This window comes from Rhyacophila brunnea, unplaced genomic scaffold (assembly GCF_057557595.1).
Source record: "Rhyacophila brunnea isolate RB1 unplaced genomic scaffold, BYU_Rbru_1.0 scaffold_5, whole genome shotgun sequence".
Classification (NCBI taxonomy): Eukaryota; Metazoa; Arthropoda; class Insecta; order Trichoptera; family Rhyacophilidae; genus Rhyacophila; species Rhyacophila brunnea.
In genome coordinates this window covers 43288818-43316220 of record NW_028233170.1, presented here as the reverse complement: position 1 = coordinate 43316220, position 27403 = coordinate 43288818, and the positions used below count along the sequence as shown (strand labels likewise).

General features: G+C 34.0%; 2 protein-coding genes across 2 annotated transcripts in view; both read left to right on the top strand.

Moving 5' to 3' along the window:
* LOC147066447 (uncharacterized) overlaps positions 1-9381 on the top strand; it is a 1147709-nt gene extending 1138328 nt beyond the window's left edge. The window contains exon 2 of the mRNA XM_085955408.1: positions 5957-9381. Within this exon, the coding sequence (XP_085811534.1) occupies positions 6601-8913 (2313 nt within the window). The 5' untranslated portion in view covers positions 5957-6600 and the 3' untranslated portion in view covers positions 8914-9381. The remainder of the gene's footprint in view (positions 1-5956) is intronic.
* LOC147066446 (uncharacterized) overlaps positions 1-18416 on the top strand; it is a 594497-nt gene extending 576081 nt beyond the window's left edge. The window contains exon 2 of the mRNA XM_085955409.1: positions 16336-18416. Coding sequence (XP_085811535.1) covers positions 16336-18345 — 2010 coding nt within the window. The 3' untranslated portion in view covers positions 18346-18416. The remainder of the gene's footprint in view (positions 1-16335) is intronic.
* The last annotated feature ends 8987 nt before the right edge of the window (positions 18417-27403 follow it).

Below are 27403 nucleotides of genomic sequence, written 5' to 3'. Positions count from 1 at the left end.
TATTTTTTACATTTATTAATTTTTAAACGCATTTATAAAACCATTAGTATAATTTATGCCGCCATTATTGTGAAATATTTACGATAAAAAATTATATTGATAATCTCTGTGATCCCAAATTTGACAAGAATTAGGCATTTTATTATTCAAAAAATGGGCAAGATTAACACATTTGAAGATAATTCTAAAGATACTAATTATAAGCTATGTCTTTGACCATTCAAGTGTGATAAACATTCTACGAATAATGATTGCTTTATAATAACTAGCTGAGCCAGCTGGCTCTCGCCAGTCTGTCTCGCTAGGTCTTGCAGACAGCTTTTCGTCATAGTGACTTGGTGTTGGATTTTAATATAATAATTGTAAAGTGTGTATAGACGGCGCCATAGTTTTCTCTTCGGGATGGATTTTCATTCACGTCAGACAGTTGAAAATTTAGCTGATTTGTCAGTTTTACGATCTGCATGTCGTCACTGCCAATACAAATTTGGAGTCATGTGCGTGTTCTATTCTGGAGTCTGTCCTTCTCAATATCGTCTGACACCATTTCAGGCTGCTAGGTTTAGCAGAACAGCTGGCAATCGCCGATTGCTACCACTGTTATTTTAATTTTAATACAATATATGTGTAGGTATGTGCATTTAAATATGATAAATAATTATACATCTCAATTGTGATTATCATAAATAGCGATCCAATATAACGCCAATATTAATCTCTTACGGGTCCCATGTACATAATAGAAAAAGTTAGCAGCATAAAAAATAAATTTAAACATTATTTTGTTTCATTGTCTATAAAAAATAAATGCTTTGAGTCATAGAATAATATTTTAAAAATCATATTTTGATTTAAAATTAACCTTAAACAATATAGTTTCCCGGTGCGGGACATTCATATCGACACAAATGTTGATAAATAATGAAGCAATACATATTATATCTGATAAGAATAGGAATTTATAAGACCTAAAGATGTGAAATCAGCTTAAAGAGGCCTTCATCCAGCAGTGGATTGATACAGGTTGATGACGATAATGACGATATAAATGGGTAGGTATATATAATCACAAATTAAAAAAAATATTGCAGTTTATATGACCAAGAAGAGTAGAATTAGGTTGGGATAACCTTAATCCAGCAGTGGATTAATCTCGGTTGATGATGATAATGACGATATTATAAATGGGTAAATATAATATCAGCAATTTTGATATATATAGCAATTCATATGACCGACAGAAATTCAAACAACTTAAGAGAGGCCTTCATCCACCGGTGGATTGATTCAAGCTCATAATGATAATGGAAATATAAATAGATATAATATAATATCACCGATTTTGATAAATACAGCAATTCAAATGACAGAAAGGAGTAGAATCAGGCATGGGAGGCCTTTATCCAGCAGTAGATGGGTTCAGGTCAAGGATGATAAGGAAGATAGAAATAGGTATAATATAGTAGTAGAATCAGGTTGCGGAACCCTCCATCCAGCAGTGGATTGATTCTGGTTGATGATGATGACGATATGAATATGTAGATAAATGTAATATCACCGATTTTGATAAATACAGAAATTCATACCACAGAAAGGAGTAGAATCAGGCTAAGGAGGTCTTTATTAATCAGTGGATTGGTTCAGGTCGATGATGATGATGATGACGATATGAATATGTAAATAAATATAATACCACCGATTTTGATAAATACAGAAATTCATATGACAGAAAGGAGTAGAATCAGGCTAGCGAGGTCTTTATTAAGCAGTGGATTAGTTCAGGTCGATGATGATGATGATGACGATATGAATATGTAGATAAATATAATATCTCCTATTTTGATAAATACAGCAATTCATATGACAGAAAGGAGTAGAATCAAGCTAGGGAGGTCTTTATTAAGCAGTGGATTGGTTCAGGTCGATGATGATGATGATGACGATATGAACATGTAGATAAATGTAATATCACCGATTTTGATAAATACAGAAATTCATATCACAGAAAGGAGTAAAATCAGGCTAGGGAGGTCTTTATTAAGTAGTGGATTAATCCTGGTTGATGATGATGATGATGATGATGATGATGATATGAATATGCTGATAAATATAATATCACCGATTTTTATAAATACAGGGATTCATATGACAGAACGGAGTAAAATCAGGCTAGGGAGGTCTTTATTAAGCAGTGTATTGGTTAAGGTCGGTGTGATGATGATGATGACGATATAAATATGTAGAAAAATATATTATAACCGATTTTGATAAATACAGAAATTCATATGACAAAAAGGAGTAGAATCAGTCTATGGAGGTCTTTATTAAGCAGAGGATTGATCCTGGTTGATGATGATGATGATAACAATATGAATTTGTAGATAAATATAGTATCACTGATTTTGATAAACAGAGCAATTCATATGACAGAAAGGAGTAGATTCGGGCTAGGGAGGCCATTATCCAGCAATGGATTGGTTCAAGTCGATGATGATAAGATGGATAGAAATATGTATAATATCACAAATTCATTAAACCAATAGAAGTAGAATCAGGTTGCGGAACTCTTCATCCAGTAGTGGATTGATACTGGTTGATGATGATGATGATTATGATGACGATATGAATATGTAGATAAGTAGCATTAGAAATTCAATACTGTCAAGAATACAATCAACGTAGAGAGGCCTTCATCCAGCAGTGGATTTATTGAGGCTCGTGATAATAATGGCATTATATATAGATAGGTAGATAATAATATAATATCACTGATTTTGATAAATATAACAATTCATGTGTAAGTAAGGAGTAGAATAAGGCTGAGGAGGCCTTCATCCAGCAATAGATAGGTCAAGATTGATGATGATAGGGACGATAAAAATAGGTAGATATTATACAATATCACACATTTTGATGACTATAACAATTCGTATTAATTTATTTTATTGTTTGCAATGGCAACTTTGTTAGTTTAATATGACTATCTGATCTATGGAAATTAGTAGCCTAGGTAATTATTCAATAAAAAAAGATTGAGTGAACAGCCACAAAGTATTTTAAAAAAATCAAATTTGGAATATCACGTTATCTATGAAATGGCCGCCAGTGGCGTACCCCGCTGTCAAAAGATATTATACGTAGTAAATGTACCAAGATTATGGTTTTTTCACCGGAAAAAAGTGCGCCAATGCCTACATTACGATATTTGAATAAAAATAATCGAATCCGTTTGTCAAATAAAGGATTAGAAAGTCTTAAGCGACGAAGACGTCATTCTGCTGTATGTTAAAAGAAGTATGGCGAATTGTATACGCTATATGAGAAAATATCAGTTATAAACGTCACGTACCTGTAAAATCATTGAAAATTTCTGAAATGTGGTCAATTCAAACGGTAGATGAATCGGTAGCGCACATTTTGAAGTGAAGATGTAAAAATAACAATAAAATGTCGCTTAAATGAGCTGTTAGTGAATTTTCCAAAATCTCTTAGGATAATAATATATAGGAGATTATGTACCTAAGGATAAAGTAGTGTTTTTTTTTTTAATACGGCATTTCTTTTGGCATTCCCCAGTAGTTAAGCTACAACATACGGCCGTAGCCATAAATTGACAACCTAAAACTGAAGTAGGGAGTAAGATCATGTCAACGCGCGTGTTTGAACATGTACCTAACCGAAAAAAATCTTTTTTTTTTTAAATCAAACAACTACTTCAATAATCATGTAGCATGGTAGCACTAAATAGTAACAAAATATTATGTAATATTTCTTACATGCTTTACTCCACCAAAGTCTACACTTGGAGTAGAGGCCAAGCATATTATAATATATTGCTTGCAGCCCGTAGAGCTGTCTTGCACTAACGCTGTATGGTGTATGTAATAGAGTTAGTTCCAAATATCACACTTTCGGCTTGAATCCGAAAGATATGTTAAAGTCACGCGATGCACATCAAACATTAGTGAGGTAGTCATACCAGTATCACCCTAAAATCTGCAAACCTAGACATTTGAATTCTAATGGTTTTATGTTTTGTACTATTCCATTTGAGTCGTCTTTCCGACCATTTTAATACATGCCCTTTGGTGAGGGTACACAGTGCCTGAAGATTCCAAAAGACAAAACCCGGTCGCCGTGAACTGTGTGACGTGACTCCATGGAATAGTACAAAACTTAAATCCTTTAGAATTTAAATTCAATTTCCATCAAGTACCTTCGTTCGATAGTATTAATACTAGACAATTAAGCTTTGGTCAATTACTACGTCTCACATCCATGTAGCACATGTAGCACAAAGTTTTAAACAACGCCTTATACCTCTTATATTAAAAAACAGCATTTTTCTTAATATGTTTTATGTTAGTTTAAAAAATGATATACGTAGGTATACATTTTTTAAAAATAAACTGAACACTTATTGTAGACTGCTAACTATTGCTAAATACATACAATCGTTTGTATACGTATTACCTACAATTAATATTAATACAATGTACTTAATAACTAAATTATTTCAACGATCTTACAGAATTTTCAAGATTTAATCTTTTTTACTTTACAACATAATACTTATTACAACGTTTTTCTTAGCTCGTATTCTTATTTGTCCAGTACAAATCTTGCAATCGATTTTTAAGTAACTTCCCGACTAGCTAGACATTTGAAATAATAATAGAATATATTAGAACACAATGTCAATGCATTTTTTTTAAAATACTGTTAGCCATCTTTAAGTAGAATTGAATTAATTTTCAGTTAATTCTATTTTGTATGAAAAGTTATTTCGACACCACTATTGGTTGCTAGGGGTCTGGGGTTCTAGCAACTAAATTATTAATATATACGTGCGTTACTATGGAAATCAATATGACATAAGTCAAGTACATTTTTTTTATCGTTTAAGCTAGTCAAGTCAAGTTTATATGGTTCAACAAAATTTAAAAACGTTGTATATAAAAAGTTCTTTTTATCTTGTAATTATTTTCTATCTGACTTAGCGTGATATTTTATGAGTTAGTTAATTAAATAACTGGTAAACATGGACCTGTTAAGATGTTAAATACATTCATCCTTTAATACTTAATATAATAAAAAAAATGACCATATTTACAATAATCTGTAAAAAGATCAAATGTAAATTGAACTGCAATCTCATAATTAAGTTTGCAAGTTATCATCAGACCACGTCAGACATCGACTTCCACTACGTGGATCGTTAAACGGAAACCATAACGGGTGAGTTCATTACAAGCGCTAAGGTAAACCTTTACTATCTGCATTAATGCTTGCATCAAAAGGCAATGTTTGTTTAATCACAAGTTTATAACCATGCATAGTAAAATTAATTAAGCTCTCTGAGAAAATTCAAACCTGTATAATTTATAACTTTCGAATAAACTATTTATCGTTCTTTATTTAAAATAGTATGTACGATAAAAGCTCACATCAAAACTGTATTAGAACAGATTTTGAGTTTCATAATAATATTGAAAAATCAGTATACATATTATAAGAATATTAATAACTTCGGCGTGATGGTTTTATATTTCCGACTGAACGTTGTTTGGTAGAAAATATTTTGAAAAAATATATTATGATGAAAGCTCGTGACGTATTTTCCATTTCGAAATTGCCGCGAAAGTAGGTTTCGCGGTCGAAAGCACAGTGATTATTAAACCACTAACTTTACTGTAAGTAGTGCTTCTCCATTATTCAATAGGTACGCATTTCACTTAAATATAAATAGATAACAATGTCATATTATTTAGTGTTCTATTAAACTATTTAGTTAAAATGTTTTGGAATACAAAATTTATGAATTTTATTTAAAAATTAAAGAATCAAAGAAAGATTTGATTAAATTATTTGTTAAAAAAATATTATGGTAATAAGGACCTATAATTTTTGCTCATAATCAGATTATTCAAAGACTAAAAGTTTTTTTATGTATGACGGGTGACGCACCCAATTATTGGCACTCCACCAATTATCAGCACCCTTCAAGTTAACGTAAAAATATAAGATATGTAAGCATAGTTAGTATAAAAAATGTGTTAAGCAATTAATATTGTTTACGACAAGCAACATTCATCACACCAGGATTAACAAAATAGCGAGAAAATAGTGCGTCAAAAGTGCTCCGTTGTGTTTTGTGATTTTTTCCGCCATTTTCTTTCTGCCACGGTAAGAAAATGTTTCAATAGCCTTGCTATTTTGTCTACATCTAAGTGTATATCAATAAACTGACGATTTAAATGATTGCGGGATAGAGCCAGGCATTTGAATTTAAAATTTAATTTAAGGTTAATTGTTCGTTGTCTATGTTTAAAGGGTGCCAACATTTGGTATCGTGATTGAGTAGTTTTCCTATTATTGGCACATGTGCTAATAATTGGTTATTTTGATAAAGTATTATTTTTAACAGATTTTAATTTCTATAGCCTATATCATTAAGGCTCTAAGTAATTCCATTGATAAAAATATGTTACACTCGTTTTTTCCAAATGTTAGCCCCATGCTAATAATTGGTTTTGGCTTGTGCCAATAATAGGGTTAAATTATAGCTTGTGTCTTTATTTTCCGACTGAAGTATTCAAAATGGATCCAGTTAATGTGAAAAAGAGGAAAGAGAAGAAGAAGACTCTCGACAACACAATAATAAAAAGAAAAATATACAACCATGATAACTTGGTAAAAGCACTTGAGGCTGTAAAGTGCGGTATGAGTAAAAAACTGGCCGCAAAAACCTTTCATGTACCGAGAGGAACTATTCAGTTCAGGTTACGGAAAGTAGATCATCAAGACCTTCCAGGACCAAGTACAGTATTAACCAAAAACGAGGAAGAGACTTTGGTGAAATGGATTAAAGACTGTTGCCGCAAAGGATTCCCTAGAAGAAAACTAGATGTTCAATTGAGTGTTGCACATTTCATAAAGAAAGCAAATAGAAAGAATCCATTCAAAGATGGAATACCTGGTAATAAATGGTACCAACTCTTTTTGTATCGTCATCCCGGATTAAGTATACGTACACCTGAGGCAGTCACAGCATCAAGTGCGGCAGTGTCAGAGCAAGATATAAGAAACTGGTTCATTGGAATTGAAACCTACTTAAAAGACAACAGTTACTTTACCATTCTCTCGGATCCAAGTCGCGTGTTCAACGGTGACGAGTCAAACTTTCAGCTATACCCAAAAAGTGGAAAGGTTATTGCAATGAGAGGTGAGAAGGATGTTTATGAAGTAGACCATGCATCTGCCAAATCTGCTCTAACAGTTCTATTCACGTTTTCTGCCAATGGAGATACCACGCCTCCAATGATCATATTTCCGAATAAAAGGTTGCCTAAGGATATAACATTAAATGTGCCAGGAGACTGGGGTATTGGTTTGAGCGATTCGGGATGGATGAAGGCAGAGGTATTTTATGATTATATAAAAAACGTTTTACACCCTTATCTATTGAAAACAAAAAGACAACTCCCCGTTTTACTTTTTGTTGACGGACACAAAACGCACCTCTCTCTGGAAGTGAGTGAACTGTGTAAAAGCTTGGACATAGTTCTGGTAGCTTTATATCCAAACGCAACAAGATTGTTGCAGCCAGCCGATGTTTCAGCATTCAGGCCACTTAAGCAAGCTTGGAAAGAAAGTGTATTGAAGTGGAGGCGTGAAAACCCCTTAGCTGCACTCACAAAAACAGATTTTGTTCCTGTGCTCAAGGAAGCTGTCGTAAACGGCATTAAGCCTTCTACTGTTATAAATGGTTTTAGAACCACCGGTTTATGTCCATGGAATTGTGATGCAATCAATTTTAACAAATGCCTAGCACGTCAGAAAACTGTTGAAAATTCAAATACCGAAGAGAAGAACAATGACAATTTCAAAGAAAATTCTCTATCAAAAGATACGTTTTATAACATAGTGGGAGAGAAAAAATTGAATGCCTTACAAACTCTTACCAAAGACTTTCTAATAGACAGTGACAAAATCCTGAAAAAGCTTTTGAACTATTTCCAACATGATGAAAAGCACCAAGAATCAGAAATATTACATGAGGACAACCTTACAGAAGAAATCACTATAGAAGAGATGCCAATTTTATTTATGGATATCCTTGATAACTCACAGTTTGATTTAGTTACTGTGCAGAAATCTATTGAAGAAATGGGAAAAAACAAATTTGAAAGAAAAGAACACAAAACTTTGCTTGAAAGTGACTTAGTTACTTTAGATAAAAACGAAATGGAGATTCCAGAAAGTGGTTTAATAGCAACGTGCAAAGAACATGTAGTTAAAGAATGCGAGATTATGGATATTATTAGTCAACAGAAAGAATATTTAACCCCTGTAAAATTAAGTGACGTTTTAGTAAAACCGAAAACACCTCAAAGAAAAGGCGTTAAACAAAGTGAAAGAGTTTCCTTTGTCTTAACTTCAGACGAATGGCAAAGCAAGGAAACCCAGAAACGGAGAGAAAAAAGTCTTAAAGAAGAACAAGTCAAGAAAAGAAAAGAGGAGAGAATCCAAAAACAAAAGGAAGTGAAAACTAAACAAGGAGAAAAGAAAAACCTTACAAAAAAAACAGCAGCAACGTTAATAAATAAACAGAGTAAGAAAGTGCAGTTCGGACCTGTGCAAAATACAACTAAAAGAGAATGTCAAGTGGAAAGAGAACCTAATGTAAAAAAAGAGAATATGATATCCGAAACGAAAAGAATCAAAGTACTGGCCGATATAAGATTGAACAAGCCTCTGGTGCCAATAGTTAACCAACAAGTCTCGAATCCCATAGTTGATGAAGACAAGAAAAATGATGGGATTAGAGATCCTTTTGATAAAATTTTAAGCAGTCGTAAGAAATCATACACGGTGGAAGAACTTGAAGCCATTTTAAATGATGATGATTAAATATTTAAACGGTTAACATCATAAGAACTTACGTAATTTATTTTAGACACCTAAATATTTTTTGAGAATTTTTGATCTCAATTAGTTCCTGAATTTATTTAAATATAATCATTATTTCTTTTGAGGTTTTTTAAAAATAATGTTACCTAATAATAAATGTATGAATACTAGTGTAAAACGTGTTTAATTTGCATGATTAATACACTTTTTTGGATCTCTATTAACTGTGCCAATAATTGGAAAAGGTTGTGTCAATAATAGGAAAAAGTATGCCAATAATTGGAGTAAGGGCCAAACTCAGGAAATATCACAATTGTGTGCATATGCACAATACAAAAGTGTTATTGGAAGTATTCAAATAAAAGTTAAGTAAACATATTATTTAAATCAGAAACATAGGAACTTAGAAAGATAATTGATAGAATACTGTGCGAACTTGAACTGCTCAGTTCCCTTAAAGTGCCAATAATTGGGTGCTTCACCCTATTAAAATAATTATGACGAGGGATGGCTGTTAGATCATAACCCGTTAGATGATTTCTATGAATTAAACGCACACACATTATAATATATTTACTTAAGTGTATATAAGTGGGTCAGCACAGACATGTACCAGTACACAACAATCTGCATCCGCCAAAACTAAGTCCAAAATTCGCGATTTCACATGTCTAATCTCTGAAAACTGCTTGAGATTCACACAGGATAAAAAATGAGCAAACTCCAGATTGACATCTGTCGAGGATGAATAACAATTGAAATCACCAATGACGGTTATACAATAATTATCAACTGGCAAGTTTTCAAAGTATGTAAAGAACGAATTAAATGCATCGCGTGACGATCGCGGTGGAAAATACACGCAACAAACAGTGAAAAATGACCCATTGCACCGTAATCAAATAATATCTAAATATATATATATATATATATATATATATGTGTGTATATTTATATATACCGAAATGAATACATATTGAATATTGACATGATTAAGAAGTGTTAGATACATACTGACTACGAAAAATACGTAATTGTGAAAAACTTCGAAAACATACATAAACATTAGAAAATAATCAATAAAAACCGAAAATATACGATTTAAATTCGAACTCACATCTTTTACTAAAGAGGTGAGTGCTCTTAACTTTTAGACCACCGATACGTATATGAGTCATGCAAATGTAATAAATACGTGATCCAAGGATACCAATTATTTATTTATTAATCAATGTATGGTTATAGATAGGTATTTTTTGTAGATATGTATTATAGTGAAAGATGTGAGCTGGAATCCGCCTTCTTTCCAGAATTTTTTACTATGTAATACATTTATATTTCTAAGGTTTTAGAAATGGTGTAAGTTTTTGTTAATATAAAAGAATCTGACAAGATGTAGGATTTGAACTCGCACTCACACTTTAGATGAGAAGCTTTCAGCCATTACTGTATCATAAAATTCATTGTTAATAATATAATAATTACAAGATAAAAAGAACTTTTTATATACAACGTTGTTAAATTTTCTGTTGAATCATATAAACTTGACTTGACTAGCTTAAACGATCAAAAAAAATTGTACTTGATAGAAATAATACTGAAATGTCATTTTGATTTCCATAGTAACGCACGTATATTAATAATTTAGTTGCTAGGACCATCCGCTTAGCAACCAATAATGGTGTCAAAATGACTTTTCATACAAAACAGAATTAACTGAAAATGAATTCAATTCTACTTAAAGATGGCTAAAAGTATTTAAAAAATGCATTGGCATCGTGTTTTGATATATTCTAAAAGTTTCAAATGTCTAGCTAGTCGGGAAGTTAGTTAATAATCGATTGTAAGATTTTTGCAGGACAAAGAACCACCGGACAAATAAGAATACGAGCTAAGAAAAACGTTGTAAAAATAAATGTAATTTTCTTTATTGAATATGAACCCGTGATTTAATTGAAAGAACATTATTATTCTGAGAAATAAGTGATCAATGAAATCCAGTGGTCGATTCAAAAAAAACATTCCCCCTTTCCACTCAACATCATGATCCATCCCCGTTTTCTATAAAAGAGTACAACTAGAAAGCACTTGTTGAAACACTCGCATGTTGTTTTTTTTTTTGTTTTGTTTCGTTGTTGAACAACTCCAGGTTCTCCTGCCCCTTCCACCGGCTCGCTGTCGAGTGGACCAGCTGTCATTATGCGGCATGTTACATTTTTTATGGACAAGTTTGATTTGTACCAGCGCATGGTTGTGTACTCACCAAGCCCGAGTGGGCAATCGAACGAGATTGGCGGGCGCTCTCAACAATTTAGTTACAGGCTACCATTACTCGGTTACATTGTAAATTGTACGTAAAACAATTCACCGTTGCACAGTTCGCCGTAAACTTTTTAATCGGAAAGAGACGATTGTATACTATACGGTCTCCAATTTTATTAGATTCAATATGAACATTAATTAAATTTTCATAGCTGATTTTGGCAAAATTCATGAATTCAAGAATGAAAACCTAACCTAACCTAACCTAACCTAATAAATAATACAGCATATCTCGGCTATTTTCATTTTTTTTGCTATTGGCTTCATGTAAAGTGTACACCAACAAGCACCGTGTTTTATTTAGACATGAAATTTATGTCAGTACTATACGACCCAAAGAGGTTGGACGGTCTTTAATATACGGCCATATATTTCCGATACAACATTTCACGGCAAAGTGTGATACGGTGAACTGCATACGTACAAGTTTCCGGATACGCCATTACTCCGATTATAGGTACCTATATATAGAAATAATGAAATGAATCAAACTGATTGAAATTGTATTTCTATGTGAGTGATCATTATTTACAACAATCAGTCTACGATTTCCAATATTAATTTTAGTACATAAAAATATCAGTTTTCTATTCTTTCCATACCACGTGATATCACGGAAAGTTGAGGCTTTCTAGACAAGGCTGAATAGACACATCCTCACAATTCCTTGGACTGACCGAGCATGAAAAAATGTTGACGTTGACCATAAAACTACGGTGGGTAAATATAACCTGAGCCACATTATGAGAGTATATAACGTACCTACTTAGACTTGCTATTAATTTAATAAACTATTTCTTTTATTCAACGAATAAGACACAAGATTTGAGAATTTAACATTCTTTATAGGTACTTAATATACTACATAATATATAATTATAGTACATAATTTGAGAACATCTCATCCATATAAAGAAAATCTTATGTCTTATTCGTTGAATAAAAGGAATAGTTTATTAAATTAATAGCAAGTCTAAGTAGGTACGTTATAAAAATTAACCAATGGAGTGATTTGTGACGTCGGTTAATAATTAAAGAATTAATTGATACCTACCTTAATTTAACACACTAAAACCGACAGTCAACATTATAACGCAATTCGATATACTAGTTAAGATCGTCGTAGTTCAAGAAGATGCCCGTAGCTTAATTTGAAAATCATACTGGCGCGAATCTAGCAGATTCAGGTTCAAGTCTCGTCGGGTGTAGTATTTTTTTTTCTACAAATTTATTTTTTGTAGTATGCATGAGATATTTTTCAAATAATGTATGTAAATTATTGTGAGAGGACAAAACTACAGTTTCCTCAACTCATAATCTAAGAAAAGATCAACGGTGGCTTAAGAGCATACTTCAGTGAAACGGCAAATAATTTTCAACTATAGGTGCGACGAAATTATGGACTGGCTGCCAATCGGAGAGCGAAAGTCGAGCTGTGGACACGTCAATTTGTTTTGTAATGGCGTCGGAGAATTAATTCTTAACTCGTATAAAGATAACTAAAAAACGTTACCCATTTACTTGAAAAAGAAAACATGTCAATGAAAATATATTATTAATATTACTAATATAACAATAAACATAACATTAAATGGACGCATGTTGAATTTTTATGACAAATTATGTTTTGTTCTGCACGCGTCGTTTGCGCAATCTTCGCGTCGCGGATTCACGATCGTTTTAGACCGTGCCCCAGCTGAAGTATAGCCTTAAGAACATCTGTAATTGGTAAGAATGTAGCTCCACCAAACTGTTCCAGGTAGCAGATGAGAAAATAAATGTAGTCGACCTCCTTTCGGGGATGGTACAATAAGAAGAAAATTTGAGAGATAATTATTAAAAATCTTGTGCAGTCGGAAGCCAACAGCGGTGGAGTGAGGTTGTACAACTTCGCTTGCGTATTCGTGTCGCTATTCGCCTGGTTACTCGCGAACGGTTATAAATACGGGATACAACAAAAATAATATTGTTTGTAAATGAATTTGACAATAAACTCAACATGTGTGGTCCCATGTGATTTTGACAATCAGTGCCAGTGCTTGAGAAAAAGTGAAAAATATTTATTGTTGCACGGATAGTGCACTTTGTGCGGGGAGTGCGTCAAACGCTGTGAAGCGAGGGGTTGTCCACACTGTTTTTTGTTCACACTGTTGCGCGAATTCCATGACCGCGTGAACGGCAAAAACAATAAAATGGAAAACACCACAATGGAAGTGAATGAAACCAAAAAATCGAAGAAGAAAAGAAACGATGATGAAGAGGAAGTGGTTGGAGAAAAAGAAGAAGAATGGCAGACGGTGACCTCTGGAAAAAAACCCAGAAGAGACTCTGGGGTCACTCCAAAGGGAAACCAAAACATCGTCATGATAGCGACGGGAAGTAAAATTCCATTAAAGTTAAAAATAGCGCAGATGCTGCATAAGGCAGGAGTAAAAGTACAGAAAATTTACAATAAAAATTTAAAGACGTACATCCAAGTAGAAGACGAAAAAGAAGCAGATAAAGTGAAACAAGCTGGAGAACTCAAAGATCTCGGTTTTGTGACCAAAGAGAATGACTCCTGCTCTTATGGAGTAATAAGAAAAGTCGATATTGATATGGACCTCCAAGAACTGCAAATGGAAATCAAAAGTGATGCAAAAGTAATCAACCTTAAGAGGTTGACAAGAAAAGGTGATACAGGAGAGCTGACAAAGACCTCGTCAGTCAGTATTAAATTTGGGGAGAAAATATTGCCGAGAACAATTTACATATATGGAGTCTCTTTTGCTGTAGAACCGTATGTATTCAGGGTTATGCAATGCTACAAATGCTGGCGATATGGGCATATCGCGAACAATTGCGGACGTACAGTAGAAACGTGCCCTAAGTGTGGTGAAAACCACAAAACCTGCGAAAAAAATGAGGAAATTACGTGCATCAGTTGCAAAGGTAACCACGCGGCAAACAGCCAAAAATGCCCAAAGTGGCAAGAGGAAAAGAATTGCAAAGAAGCAATGAAAAAAATGAACATACCTTTCAAGGAAGCAAAAAAAAATATGTTAAATAATAGCTATGCTGACATATTAAAACAAAAAAAATCGTAGGAAGAGATGAAAGCGAAACAATTCAAAAAACTAAGGAAATCAAAAAGAAAGAAGAAGCGGTGGTAGAAGCTTCAGGCTCAACAATAATAGCTACAGGTAGTAGCGTAAAGCCTACAAAAAAATAAGAAAAAATCAAAGGGGAAGACAGAGGTTAACGCGATGGGAGAAATTATGAAAGTCTTGCTGAAAGGGGGAGACTGGCAGCAGATCATTAAACAACTAATAATTAAAGCAGTGGACTGGGTATGCAAACAATTCAAAGAAGGACACTTAAAGGAAATTCTAGGAGAGGTTCTGGAGCAAAATGGATAGTAAAAAACAAATTAGGATTTTACAATGGAATGCCAGAAGTATGAAGCAAAAAAAGGATGATATAGAACTCTACTTAATAAGACACAAAATTTCAATAGCATTAATCTCAGAGACTTGGCTGAGGTCTGAATTAGACTATCTGAAATTCAATGATTACACGATGTATAGATAAGACAGAGGGGATGGTTACGGAGGAATAGCGATTCTGGTGCATAAAACACTGGCGTCTAAAGAAAAGACCCTACAAGGCCTTCCAACTGAACTGGAGGCATGTCAAGTCGAAATCAGAGGGACACAAAAACTAAAAACAGTGACAGCAATATATTGTAAACCCAATGTTACCATTTGGAAAAACGCATGGAGCAGGCTCTTCGATCAAATGGGAGAGGGATCAATTATGGGTGGGGATTTCAATGCACACCACCCAATGTGGGATCATATACTTCGAGACGCAAGAGGAGAGGATGTCGCTGACGTATGCCTTGACTCTGACTTAGTAGCGATTAACAATGGACAAAGTACCAGGGTCACCCCTCCAAATCAGAGAGGAGCGGCACCGGATATAACATTTATCTCCAACGAGCTGGTACTGGAAACCGATTGGAAAATAGACTCCGATACGATGGGCAGTGACCACTTACCCATTATCATCGAGTTTGTGGAAAATCAATGCCAAACAGAAATCATCCCAAGAAGAAATTACCCTAAAGCAAACTGGGAACAATATCGAGAAATAATCTCAAATGACATAGACAGACTTACAGAACCTACCAGAGATTCACAAGTAGAGTATGATAAATTGGAGGCAATATTGAATAATGGGGCAAATTCAAGCATTCCGAGATTCAAAGTAGGCAGTCACCCAAACTTTAGACCAAAACCATGGTGGAACTCCGAAGTATCAAAGGCAATCGCTGAGAGAAGGCTTGCCTATACTCGCTTCAAAAAAATCAGTTCCACAGAAAACTACCTAGAACTAAAGAAAAAGCAAGCCACGACTCGAAAAGTAATCCTAAAAGCCAAAAGAGAAAGTTGGAAAACATTTTGTGACTCCGTCAACTCGGAAACTTCCTACTCAGAAATGTGGAGAAAAATGAGTTAGATGAAGGGCAAATCGGGAAACAAATTCAAAAATCATCTGGATGAAAGCATGGCGTCACTCCTCCTTCAACAACTAGCAAGTAAAAGTGACGAAACGAAGGAAGAAATCGCAGAACAGGAAACATATAATCCTAATGATACAATGAATGAAATTCTTACAGTGGCGGAACTAAGATCAGTAACCAAAAATAAAGACACTGCCCCCGGCATGGACGAAGTTTCATATTCCATGATCGCTCAGCTGCCAGAGATCGGAAAAAATAAACTAGTGGAGATATTCAACTTAATCATGGAAACCGGCAAAGTCCCTAGGCAATGGAAGGAAACGATGATTATCCCAATCTTAAAACCAGGGCGAGACCCTACCCTAGTGTCGTCAGTCAGACCAATCGCACTCATATCATGCATGTGCAAAACGTTCAACCAGATGAGTGCAAGAAGAATCGAATGGTTTGCAGAGAAAAAACAACTATTTCATCACAATACTACGGGATTCAGAAGGCAAAAGTCGACTCTGGAGAACATAGGCAACCTAGTACTAGACATCAATGCAGCACAGGTCAAAAACGAAGTAACCCTGACAACATTCCTGGACATCCAGGATGCGTATAATAATGTGCATGTGAAAGAAGTGTCAAGGGTGTTGAATGAATGGGGAATCGGTGGGAAGATCACTAAATATCTTAAGCAGTATTTAAATGAAAGAAAAATCACCATGTGCATTAATAATGAAAAGAAGAGTACGGTATGCTCAAGAGGCCTTCCGCAAGGAGACCCCTTATCCCCATTACTATTCAACATTCTTACAACTGACATATTAAAGTTAATGACGAGGGTCAACATTGTACAATATGCAGATGATTTTGCACTTTTTTGTTCGGGAAAAAGAGTAGATGAATGTCAAAGGTTAATGCAGAAGAGTCTTGACGAAATGAAATTATTATTGGAAACGCGAGGCCTCAAAGTAGCTCCCAGCAAAACTAAGGTGGTTCTTTTTGCCAGAGGCAAGAGACAAAACCAGCTTAACTTAAAAATCGACGGCACTATAATAGAAAGAGTAGACACTTATAAATTTTTAGGTATGAACCTGGACTATAGACTAACGTGGAAGCATCATATTAGTCATTGCGCGAATAGCCTGACACAACCTCTGAACATACTCAAAGTACTGGCGGGAGGTGGGTGGGGCGTACACCCCATTCATATGAGAAGGTTATACACGGCACTCATTAGAAGCCGATTAGATTACGGGAGCATGTTTTACCACTCCGCTGCCGAAACTAATTCGGTGAGGCTAGACCGCATCCAGTCCAAAGCATTAAGAATATGTGGAGGATTTATCAGGACAACACCCATTCACGTGCTCCAAGCGGAACTCAGCGTACCTCCACTGAATGTCAGGAGATGGGCACTGGTTACCAAGACATGGATGAAGTGGAAATCTATAATAGATAACCCCATATTGGCAAAGGTGAAACTCCTATACGAGCTTGTTGAAAGCAATACATACTATGAGAAAAGAAAGCTCCCTCTACTGGTAGGAATCCTAAAAGCCACAGAAAGTTGGGAGGTATTAAATACAAAATGCCTAGGTATGTATTCGCTGAGGAGGCCAGTTGGTACCTACGACCTCAGCTCTGTTATCCAACTAGAGGTCAAAGGAATAGACAAACCAAAACGGAGCATAGTATCCGATAAAGGAAGAGAGCGTGTCGAAAAAATGCTGACAGAGAGGTACGCAGGATGGAGCCACCTTTATACAGATGGATCCAAAGATCAGAATAGAGCAGGAGCAGCTCTTGTGATACCAGAAGTAGGTATAAACAAGAGCTGGAAGCTAAACCCAGCAATACCAATAATGACGGCGGAACTCATCGCGATAAACGAAGCAATTAAATACACTTTAAGCGATGATTTCTCGGCGCAATCCGCTGTCATTTTAACAGACTCCAAAAGCGCTTTACAACATCTTGCCGCAGCAACTCGCTCACATAACAGTAAAACCATAGCATACCACATCCTTGACCAGATCGACGCCAAGAAAAATAGAGGAGGAGATCTATGCCTTCAATGGATCCCATCGCACATGGGCATTGAGGGAAATGAAAGGGCAGATGAGCTGGCAAAGGTAGCCGGCCATTCAGGGGTACCATATCAGTGGATACCAGAAAACCTGGACTGGAATGAGGCTATAAAGAAAATGTGCCATAGTATGTGGATAGATTTTCACCATAGGGCATCATTAGAAAAGGGGAAATGGAGTAAGTCGATTCTACCAACACCACGAGAGGTGCCCTGGTTTGTAGAGTCTTCTTTGACGAGGAATGAGCTTAAGTTAATACTGAGGCTAAGAACAGGGCACACCATGGGCAAAAGATTTGATGTCCTCATGGGAAGAAGTGAATCGCAGCTCTGCGATGAATGTCATGTTTTAGAGGACATTGTACATATAGCACTGCAATGCCCCAAATATGAAGTTCACAGAGTACAGCTGCGAATTGCAGATATCTATGAGAATGTCGACGAATTGAAGGGTGTCCTGGCGGTGGGTAAGACGGAAGAGCTAGGCAAAATTGTAAAGTTATTTAACAGAATAGGAGTGAGGACCTGATCGACGGATCCCCTTCTAGAAGAGAAGAGGCGATATGACAGCGAGTCGCAGTCAAAGCCTCGGTAAAATCAGAAAAAAAAAAAAAAATCTTGTGCAACATGCTACAAACATAAAGCTAATTGTAATCTTTCGCCTATCAAAATTTTGACAAAAGTCATTAATTTTATAGAAACTATTAGTAAGGTACTCCATGTATAATCTTCTTTAAATTATCTCCTCTACATATGGTTTTTTTTTATTTACGAGAAATATATTATGTTAGCTAGTTGCTCATACTCTGGATCCAAACACATTAAAAACATAACATGATAATTTTCCGAATCCGGGATTCTAACCCGGGACCCACTTCAGGGCTCGAAATGGACCGGAGCGCCGTTCCGGTCCGTGACATTAGTAAAAATATCGCTCTGTCTCGTGGAAAAAAATTGGCCGTCTGAGCTAGATAGGCAATATAATAGAAAATCTAACACATTTATTTTTATAAAATACACATAAAATTTGTATATATCTTCAGAAAATTGTCAAGTGCTCCGGTTCGTAAACTTTTCCATTTCGACCGCTACTCACCCACAGCATTATAAGCTTGACGCGTAATTGTATAATATTACAGTTATTAATATAAATACTAATCGATTTGTCCTCATATAAGCTTGGTTGAGAAGAAATTTTCGACAGTTTTATCTTTTTATTACTCGCATTTATAGAAATTAGTAAACAATCACTTTACTATGAGTAAATGTATAGATTAAAGAAACTGACAAAGTCTATACCATTTTACAACGTTTTTATTAGCTCGTATTCTTGTTTATCCAGAAAAAATCTTGCAATCGATTTTTAACTAACTTCCCCAGTAGCTAGACATTTGAAACTTTTAGAATATATCAGAACACGATGCCAATGAATTCTTTTAATACTTTTAGCCAGAATTGAATTCATTTTCAGTTAATTCTGTTTTGTATGGAAAGTTATTTCAGAAAAATCCGTAAAAACTAAAATACTATTATTGGTTGCTAAGGGGGTGATCCTTGCAACTAAATTATCAATATATACGTGCGTTACTATGGAAATCAAAATGAAATGTCAAAAAGACATTTCAGTATTTTATGTAATATGTTTGTATTTTATTTACTTCATACAAGTACAAGTTTGAGCATATTGCGCATAATAATTCAACAGAAAATTTTAAAACGTTGTATATAAAAAGTTCTTCTTATCTTGTAATTATTTAAAGTCATTTAATAATGTTCGATTGGCAATACCTGTTTGAATATTTTTATAAAACAGTCAGGTAGTGAATGACGTTTTTTTAGTTCACGTGTTTATAAGGTTGTAGGCAGCCACTGGCAATAATGTAATTTGTTTGTTTTTGTAAGGTTGACTGGTCCAAATTGTTTTCCCAGTGTTTTATTATTTTATGAAAAATGTTCCCACTTCAATAAAGGTCCTTTTTACTAGATACCTAGCATGTATCATATTTGAACGCTGCTATTTTCTATATAGAATAAAATACATAAGTAGTTACTATTAATATAAAGTTTGAATTTCTAACAATTTCACAAACCATTAGAGCAAGTATATAATATACGTTTTTATAAGTATAATTAAAATAAAACACAACAATTATATAGTACTTCTTTTACATAATTTAATAAGGACAGGATCAGTTTCATTCGATTTAATTTTTACCCGATGTTATTATAATATGGAATAAGTAGTATACCAGCTATTATGTTTTATTTAAATCAATACAATATTTTTCATCAATAATAATTATTATTGACAGTTAACATCACTCACGCTTTCTGGGTAGTAAATATTTCAGCATATTGGTGAAATATGGCATTATTATGTAAGTAAGGATAACTTAAGTAAGCTGGAGTTACATATATTTCTTATAACTAAAACCAATAGTACAAGAACTCAATAGCGAAGATAAGGTGATATTCCTACATTATTACAAAACGAATTTTGATAGTTCTTTCATATAAATTATTGTGAATTTTATTGCATTTTATACGTTTTTAAAATAATATACGAATCGTGTAAACATAGGTGTAGGTATTATATTTTTTATAGTAGCGAATAATTCGCAAAAAAACTGTTACTGATTTTATATAGTAAGTGGTAAGGCACTGGTCTTCCGCCCGAGCGTTCTGGGTTCGATTCCCAGCGAGGACTCAATATGTATGTGTTTTTCTCAAAGCCTGGGTGTTTGTGATTGTCCAAAATTACTAACAACCTCCTTGTACGAAAAAGCAAGGACATGGTTATTTAATAATTCTAAAAAAACAATATAGCGTGGGCGTACAGGCAGAAGTCACTAACTCCAAATACACAGTTTTGAGATAATAAATGTTTTGTGTTTTTGGTGTTCTTAAAATGGTTGTAAAATTTTTTATTTATTAAGTTCTTCATTACTTTTATTTTTTTATATGTTCAATAATCTTAAATCGTGACTTATGCCAGTCAAGCAGCATGACGTTTTCTATATAATAACATTAAAATCTCAATTTCGTCAAAACTGGAGTTAGTGACTTCTGCCTGTACGCCCACGATAGGAAGTTTCATAATTTTATTAAAACAAAAAAGCGGTATTTTAAATGGCTAATATAATATAAGTAAATAGATGATTTTTTGACCATGTCCGATCATAATAAGATCATATGGGCCCAAACCAATGACATATTAAATGGACAACTCACTTCATATCGGCGCGCACGAGAAATTGTGCATGAAAGTCATTTACAGATGTATAGGTAGACGTCACGTGACCATATGACGTATCCATTTCCATTATGCGATACAAGCTTCGAGAATTTATAGTAAAATAACCTCTATTGTAATGGCGTATTAGTGTCATTACTCATTACGTTAGAAACAGATTCTAGGTTACTTACGACTTTTCGGAGATTAGACGCATGTGAGCCCAGCGCATTGCAGGCGTCTGAGCAATGGTTTCTGTCATTCAATTGCATTGGATAAACATATCTTAAAATGGCATTTTATCAATAGTAAATAATACTAACACATGAATAGTGATATCCCATCTTTCTTGGATTGCTTAGTAGATTTTTTTTACAATTTTAACTAGACACATTGGCATTTGTAACACAACAATAACGGCGGAGTCGAAATCTGACAGTCAGAAATTTTGTATGGGCAGACCCAGCGGTGTTGCCAGAGCGTTTGCAAGCAGAATGTTCATTTGAGCGTAGGATACAGATAATAAAATATGAATTTCACCATCCGGCAGACCCGACACAAAGTGAGTGTGATTTTATTTTCTAGATGCTTCGTCCATATTAATGTCATTGGCCCAAACAGAGTGGTGGTTTGTATGAAGATAATTTTTATGAGAAATAGATGTAAGCCACTTGATCAAGCTATTAGGTCCATACCATGGCCCCCACAAGGGGGGGCTGACAGAGCTCTAGCCTGGACCCCGGGCTCAGGAAGGGCCCGGCGTGGTGAGTCGACCAGATAAGTGAGATAAACACAGATCACAAATTTGCTGAAACGGTAAAAAAAGTCGCCTGCGGCGCTATTTAACTTCAATGATGTTAATAATTAAAAATATTTAGTTCTAAGCATGATTCCATTTTTAACTGTGTGCTGATACTCGACAACACCATAGTTAATTCAACTGGATGTACCTACATATTAAAAATACAAAAAAAGCTACAAATACACCTTAATTTTATCGCGTACACCATTTGGAAAACGAAACTGCAGCGCGTCCCTTACCCGTAGCGATAGGTAGGGGGGCCTGCCAAACATCATAGCCTAAGGGCCCGCTTCAGGATTTGGGGGGCATGGTCCATACTCTTGATTCCAAACATAAATAAAAAAACAATATGTGTATTTGCCAGATCTAGGATTGTAATCTGGGACCCACGACATTATGGGCCGACGAGTAAGCCACTTGACCGCCTTGGGCATGGGAATAGATAAATAGTTATAAGATATAAGTATATTATTTTTTCACAAAAATGCATTTTAACATAAATGTATAATATGTACCATAATATCGTCACTGTTCTGGCAGAAGACACTAATTCGAAAAAATGACATCTTGAGTTAGTACCAAAATGTTCCTTATTTCAAACTTTACTGTCTGGAAACCTTCTTAATAAATAAACAGTCTTTATTTTAAGGTCATCCTTTTTACGATTACTTAATAAACTCACATGATAGATCATTATTTCAAACATTTTAACAACTTCAAAGTCAAATTACTCAAAACTAGTATTCTCCAGTTAGTGCGTTCTGCCAGAACAAAGACATTATGCCCTTCTATATGTGCATGATTTAATAATTAAATCAAGCAGAATGTATATTTTGAATATGTAATTAAATAAGATAATCTTGCTTAAAGATCTACGTATGTTTTTTTTAATTAACTGTTTTATAAAGTCAGTATTTATTTAATATTATACACCATTTGAAAAAGTAAGTAATTATAGTTTTTATTAAAAATATATAAATTTTAAACCATTCAATTAGGATACGAATTGACATATTTCGCTGTCTGGGTGAGTTTCCTAAGTTTGTTTAAAATACATAACATTTATAATTAATTGGTTTGGTAAGTGATTGAGTACATTTTGAAGTTAGAATCAATAATTTATTCATGATCAAACAGTCCGTGAGAAACAAAAATAATACATAGAGCCCCCTCCTAAAATGTTCCCCATCGAAATTCAAGTGGTGCTATTTGAACCTTTCAAGTCCAGCTAGTTAGTTAGTTTTTGGTGTTTGAATAATATGATAGAACTAGGGTAGTCAGTATTATTATGAGCAAAATATATAATATTATGCTCTAAATTATATTTTGTGTACAATAGATTTTCAATCATAAATATTGTCATACATATTCATTGGGTATTATGAAACTCTTCCTAATAATGCACAAGTATTATTAACTAGGTAGAAAGCCTATAAATTCTTGTTAAATATTAAGAATATTGTGGTGGCATTTAAAGTTTAGAAAAGTATCTGAAGTCCCCTTATAAAGTTTGTACCTCAACCCATCATCAGTTCCAAGGGAAATATTCCATGCTATAAAAATATTTTCCAATATTTCAAGGAACTACCAATATATATAATAAAAATTAACACCACCAAAAAGTGTCATCCCCTTCTAGAGATGAAGGATCTAATTCCATTAAACCCTAAAAATCCCGAAAACTTTATCGGGCAGACTCATAGAAATATGAGCATCGTTGACTACGAGACAGGAAATCAAAATCAAACAAAAATGCAATATATTTTTTAAAACTTAATTAATTTAGTTAGCATTTACTTGGTAGAATTCCATTTTATAAGAAATGAAAATATAAGTTAAGTATATTAAATTATACAGGTTTTTAAAAGGTTTGTTGATAGCTATTTCGGTTGTAACACCATTATCAAGACTATTCAGATAGGCTTTGCTTAGAATTTAATATTACTTATATTTTCATTTCTTTTAAAACTTAACTCAAAAATGTTGAAAAACACTGCTTTAAGCTATACATCCATATATGAGTTATTCAACTTATTCCTAATAACGACGTTTATCTAAGGTACTTCATATTGCGCTAATTAAAAGCCAATTAAGCTGGCATCAATTAAGTTAAATGAAATTAGCTACTCACTTAAGTATTGTAATGACTTGTCCACACGACGCGTGTCTCGCCGCGAGTGCATGTGGACACCGCAATGAGGTCACGTGTACCTTGACCGCGCACAGTTGTCACGGCGCGAGTGTTTGTGGACGGCTCAATGAGGTCACATGTACCTGGAATGCGCGTGAGTCAAAACGCGCCATGTGGACAAGGCCTAACCGACGTCGGGCGCAAACCAAATTTTACTATTGACATTCTTATACGTGTGATTATTGAAATTATTATTTTTATAAAATATTGTGGAGTACATTTTGTAATTTAATAATTTCCTATTATTTTTTTATATCTTCCACAAAGGTTACGATACAATAAATTTCCCATTTTAAAAGACCGCAATTAGTACTTAGAAATTGAATAATAACATTTTTTAAGTTTTCATACACTTAGAGTGCCCGTTGACCATAAACTTACCTTGAGAGGTGTCCCTCAATGCATACCCCATACCATCCATTTATCCGGCGCACCATCCTTCTACCGCGTACCTATGATCTAGCCGGGATACCCGTCCAGGCGCAGTATCCGCACGGCCCATTAGCTGATGAGTATAAGCGAGTGCCGAACGCTGAGTACAGGGTACCTTGTTACACAGGAATGGAGCAGGGTACAAGGTACAAGGTACCCTGATAGAGAGCGTACAGGAGTACAATGATGCGATATGCCTCTACATTGCACAAGAGCGCTTCGCAAACTTTGCACAACTAAAGTGGGCCCTCGAATTAAGGATGGCATGGGCAGCCTATTGAAGTTATGAATAATTATTTTGGCCATAGCAAATTTACTTACAACAGCTAATGGTTATAGTATGATCAATTACGTAGCTATAAAATATTGACAAGTATTTTTTTAATTGTATTAATACTACAACTAACAATCATAAATTTAATGCGATAAATATTGTAATAATATCAAATTTGCTATCTTTTATTTACTTATAAGTACCTTCCTACATCAAAAAAATCTTATGCTTTAACATTAAATAAAAAGATATTTATATATTATTCAGTTGAATAATTTAAAAATCGAAAAATACACACATAAATAAATCAAATTGTTGACACATTTTCAATATAAACATATTATATTTTGTGTTAAACATTTTTATTTAAATTCAAAATTACTCGCCCGTATGATAACGCCCACGTTGGCCGAGCGGCTTATACATCGGTTTATAATGACGTTTGTTCGATGTGATGTTTGAGTTAAAGTATAGACCTATTAGGTTGACCAAGTGGCTAACATCCAATTCTCGTAAAAACAAATATCTGTTAATACAAACCTCCATTCTATGGAGGCCTATATGATTTTATTAGGATCGGGCATGGTCAAAATAAAAATAGATAATTTACGCCCTCAACTGTTGTTTTCCTTTTATTTGTCAACAATTTTTTTTGTGGGGTTTGTAGAGCATTATAATCAAGCCCTTGTAGTCCAGTACGTAATACGCTGGGCTTTCATTCGGGGGCACTGGGTTCGATCTCAGTGAGGTCACAATATATATATATATACACCGACCTTGTGGCCTTGTTGTGATGATAAAAAGAAAGTAGACCCTAAAATATGTTAAAAATTTAATATTATAAAAACAATAGTTATTTGATACCCAGACATAATAATATTATCATCAACGTTAGAATAAAATGATAATTCTGCAATTTCATTATAAAATAATATATGAAACTATACTTTTCAGTACAGTTTAAAAAGCTCGTAACTCTACCTACAACATAAAAACCAGGTAGCTTTAAGCTTAGAGTCCGCATTCACGGATGATACCTGCTACCCGTACAGAGCGCACTTCATATGAGATATTTTTTTTCAATTTAAAATTTTTCATTCTTCATTTGTCAATATTTTCATTTCGAACAAAAAATACACAAGTGGTTTGGCGAGCTCTCAATAAATGCCAAATTACAAGCACTGTAGTTTGTTTGCCTTTTTCTGTGGAACATTGCGTTTATCATTATTTTGAAAAATATGGTAAATTATTGTAATACTGATTTTTTTTCTTTTATCGAATACAAATAATAATACAGTGACAAATTATATGATGTAAAGATTATATAAATAAAAATGATTGAATTTACCAGTACCTACATAAGCATATTTAGATTTCGTTTTTAATAATACATAATATAATTTCTTATTTATGTACTTATATATTATGTAAAATTATGTACATTTTTATTTTAATATTTAATATGACAATATTTGAAGATTACTTTTATTGTGTTAACTGTTAATTCATGGTGGAAATGCATTGTATTACTAATTTAATTTAATAAAACGCAATTACTAATTGTTATTGACATCATATTATTTGATAGGATACTTAAACATATTGGTTGATTGTTTTTGTCACTATTTAAACTTGTTATTATAAATACCTGTTTTGTTGAGTATTCTTTATTTGAAAATGTCCCTCTGAGATGTACGAAACCAGTCCAATGCATCTATTCTATACATAAGACTGCTATCGGCCGTTATAGGTGGTTATCGAGGGTAGTTTATAATATGATTGTATTGAGGAATTATAATTGTTACAATAAGTTAGCCGTCTAAACAGTCAAGACTGTCTATCTCACTCCAAAAGTTGGTACAGCCAAGAGAGGTGCTGTTAAAATATAGTGCTTATTGTAATAATTACAACTGCCTTATTGTAAAAATTATAATACTTCAATACAAAAATATGAAAAATAACACTTAATAGCCGCCGATAGCGGCCAATAGCAGTCTTGTATATAGAATAGATGCGCAGGTACTAATTAATAAAAGTGGAATAAGCACGATAAAAAAGTTGTGTTGTTAAGTTTTTAAATTAATAATAATTTAAGAGTTGAAAATTAATTTGGACTAAGCAAGTGTTTTTAACATGTATATGTTTTACCGTTCGCCGTGACATTGGCATTCAAATAAAATTCTGTGCACAAAATTAAAATGTAACGCAAAATGTTACCAGCCGAGCGGTTTGCGGTTCTGGTCCAATCACCGACGTTAAGCGACATTGCGCGCGGATAGAACTTTGATGGGTGACCGCTTTTGTAATATGCAAAATAACATTTTGATATTTTATTATTAATATTATGTTATTGATATAATTCATCAAGAAAAAAATATTCTTCTATCTATTAAATATCTAAAATTGTGTATGGTTTATTTACGGCATAATTTTAGATATTTTTTTCACATGAAAAAATAACGCGCTCGGGTGAGTTTGAACCACCGACCTTTTGGTTATCAACTGAACCTTTGCACCAATGGTCGCTGCTTCAATAGCGATAATTTTACGGTATAAATATTAGCTGCGAACGTTCGAATTTTTTCGAGAGCCGCCCGGCGTTAGGAGAAACAATCGCTCTCAGACATATACATGTTCCAATGTACTTCCGTGTAGC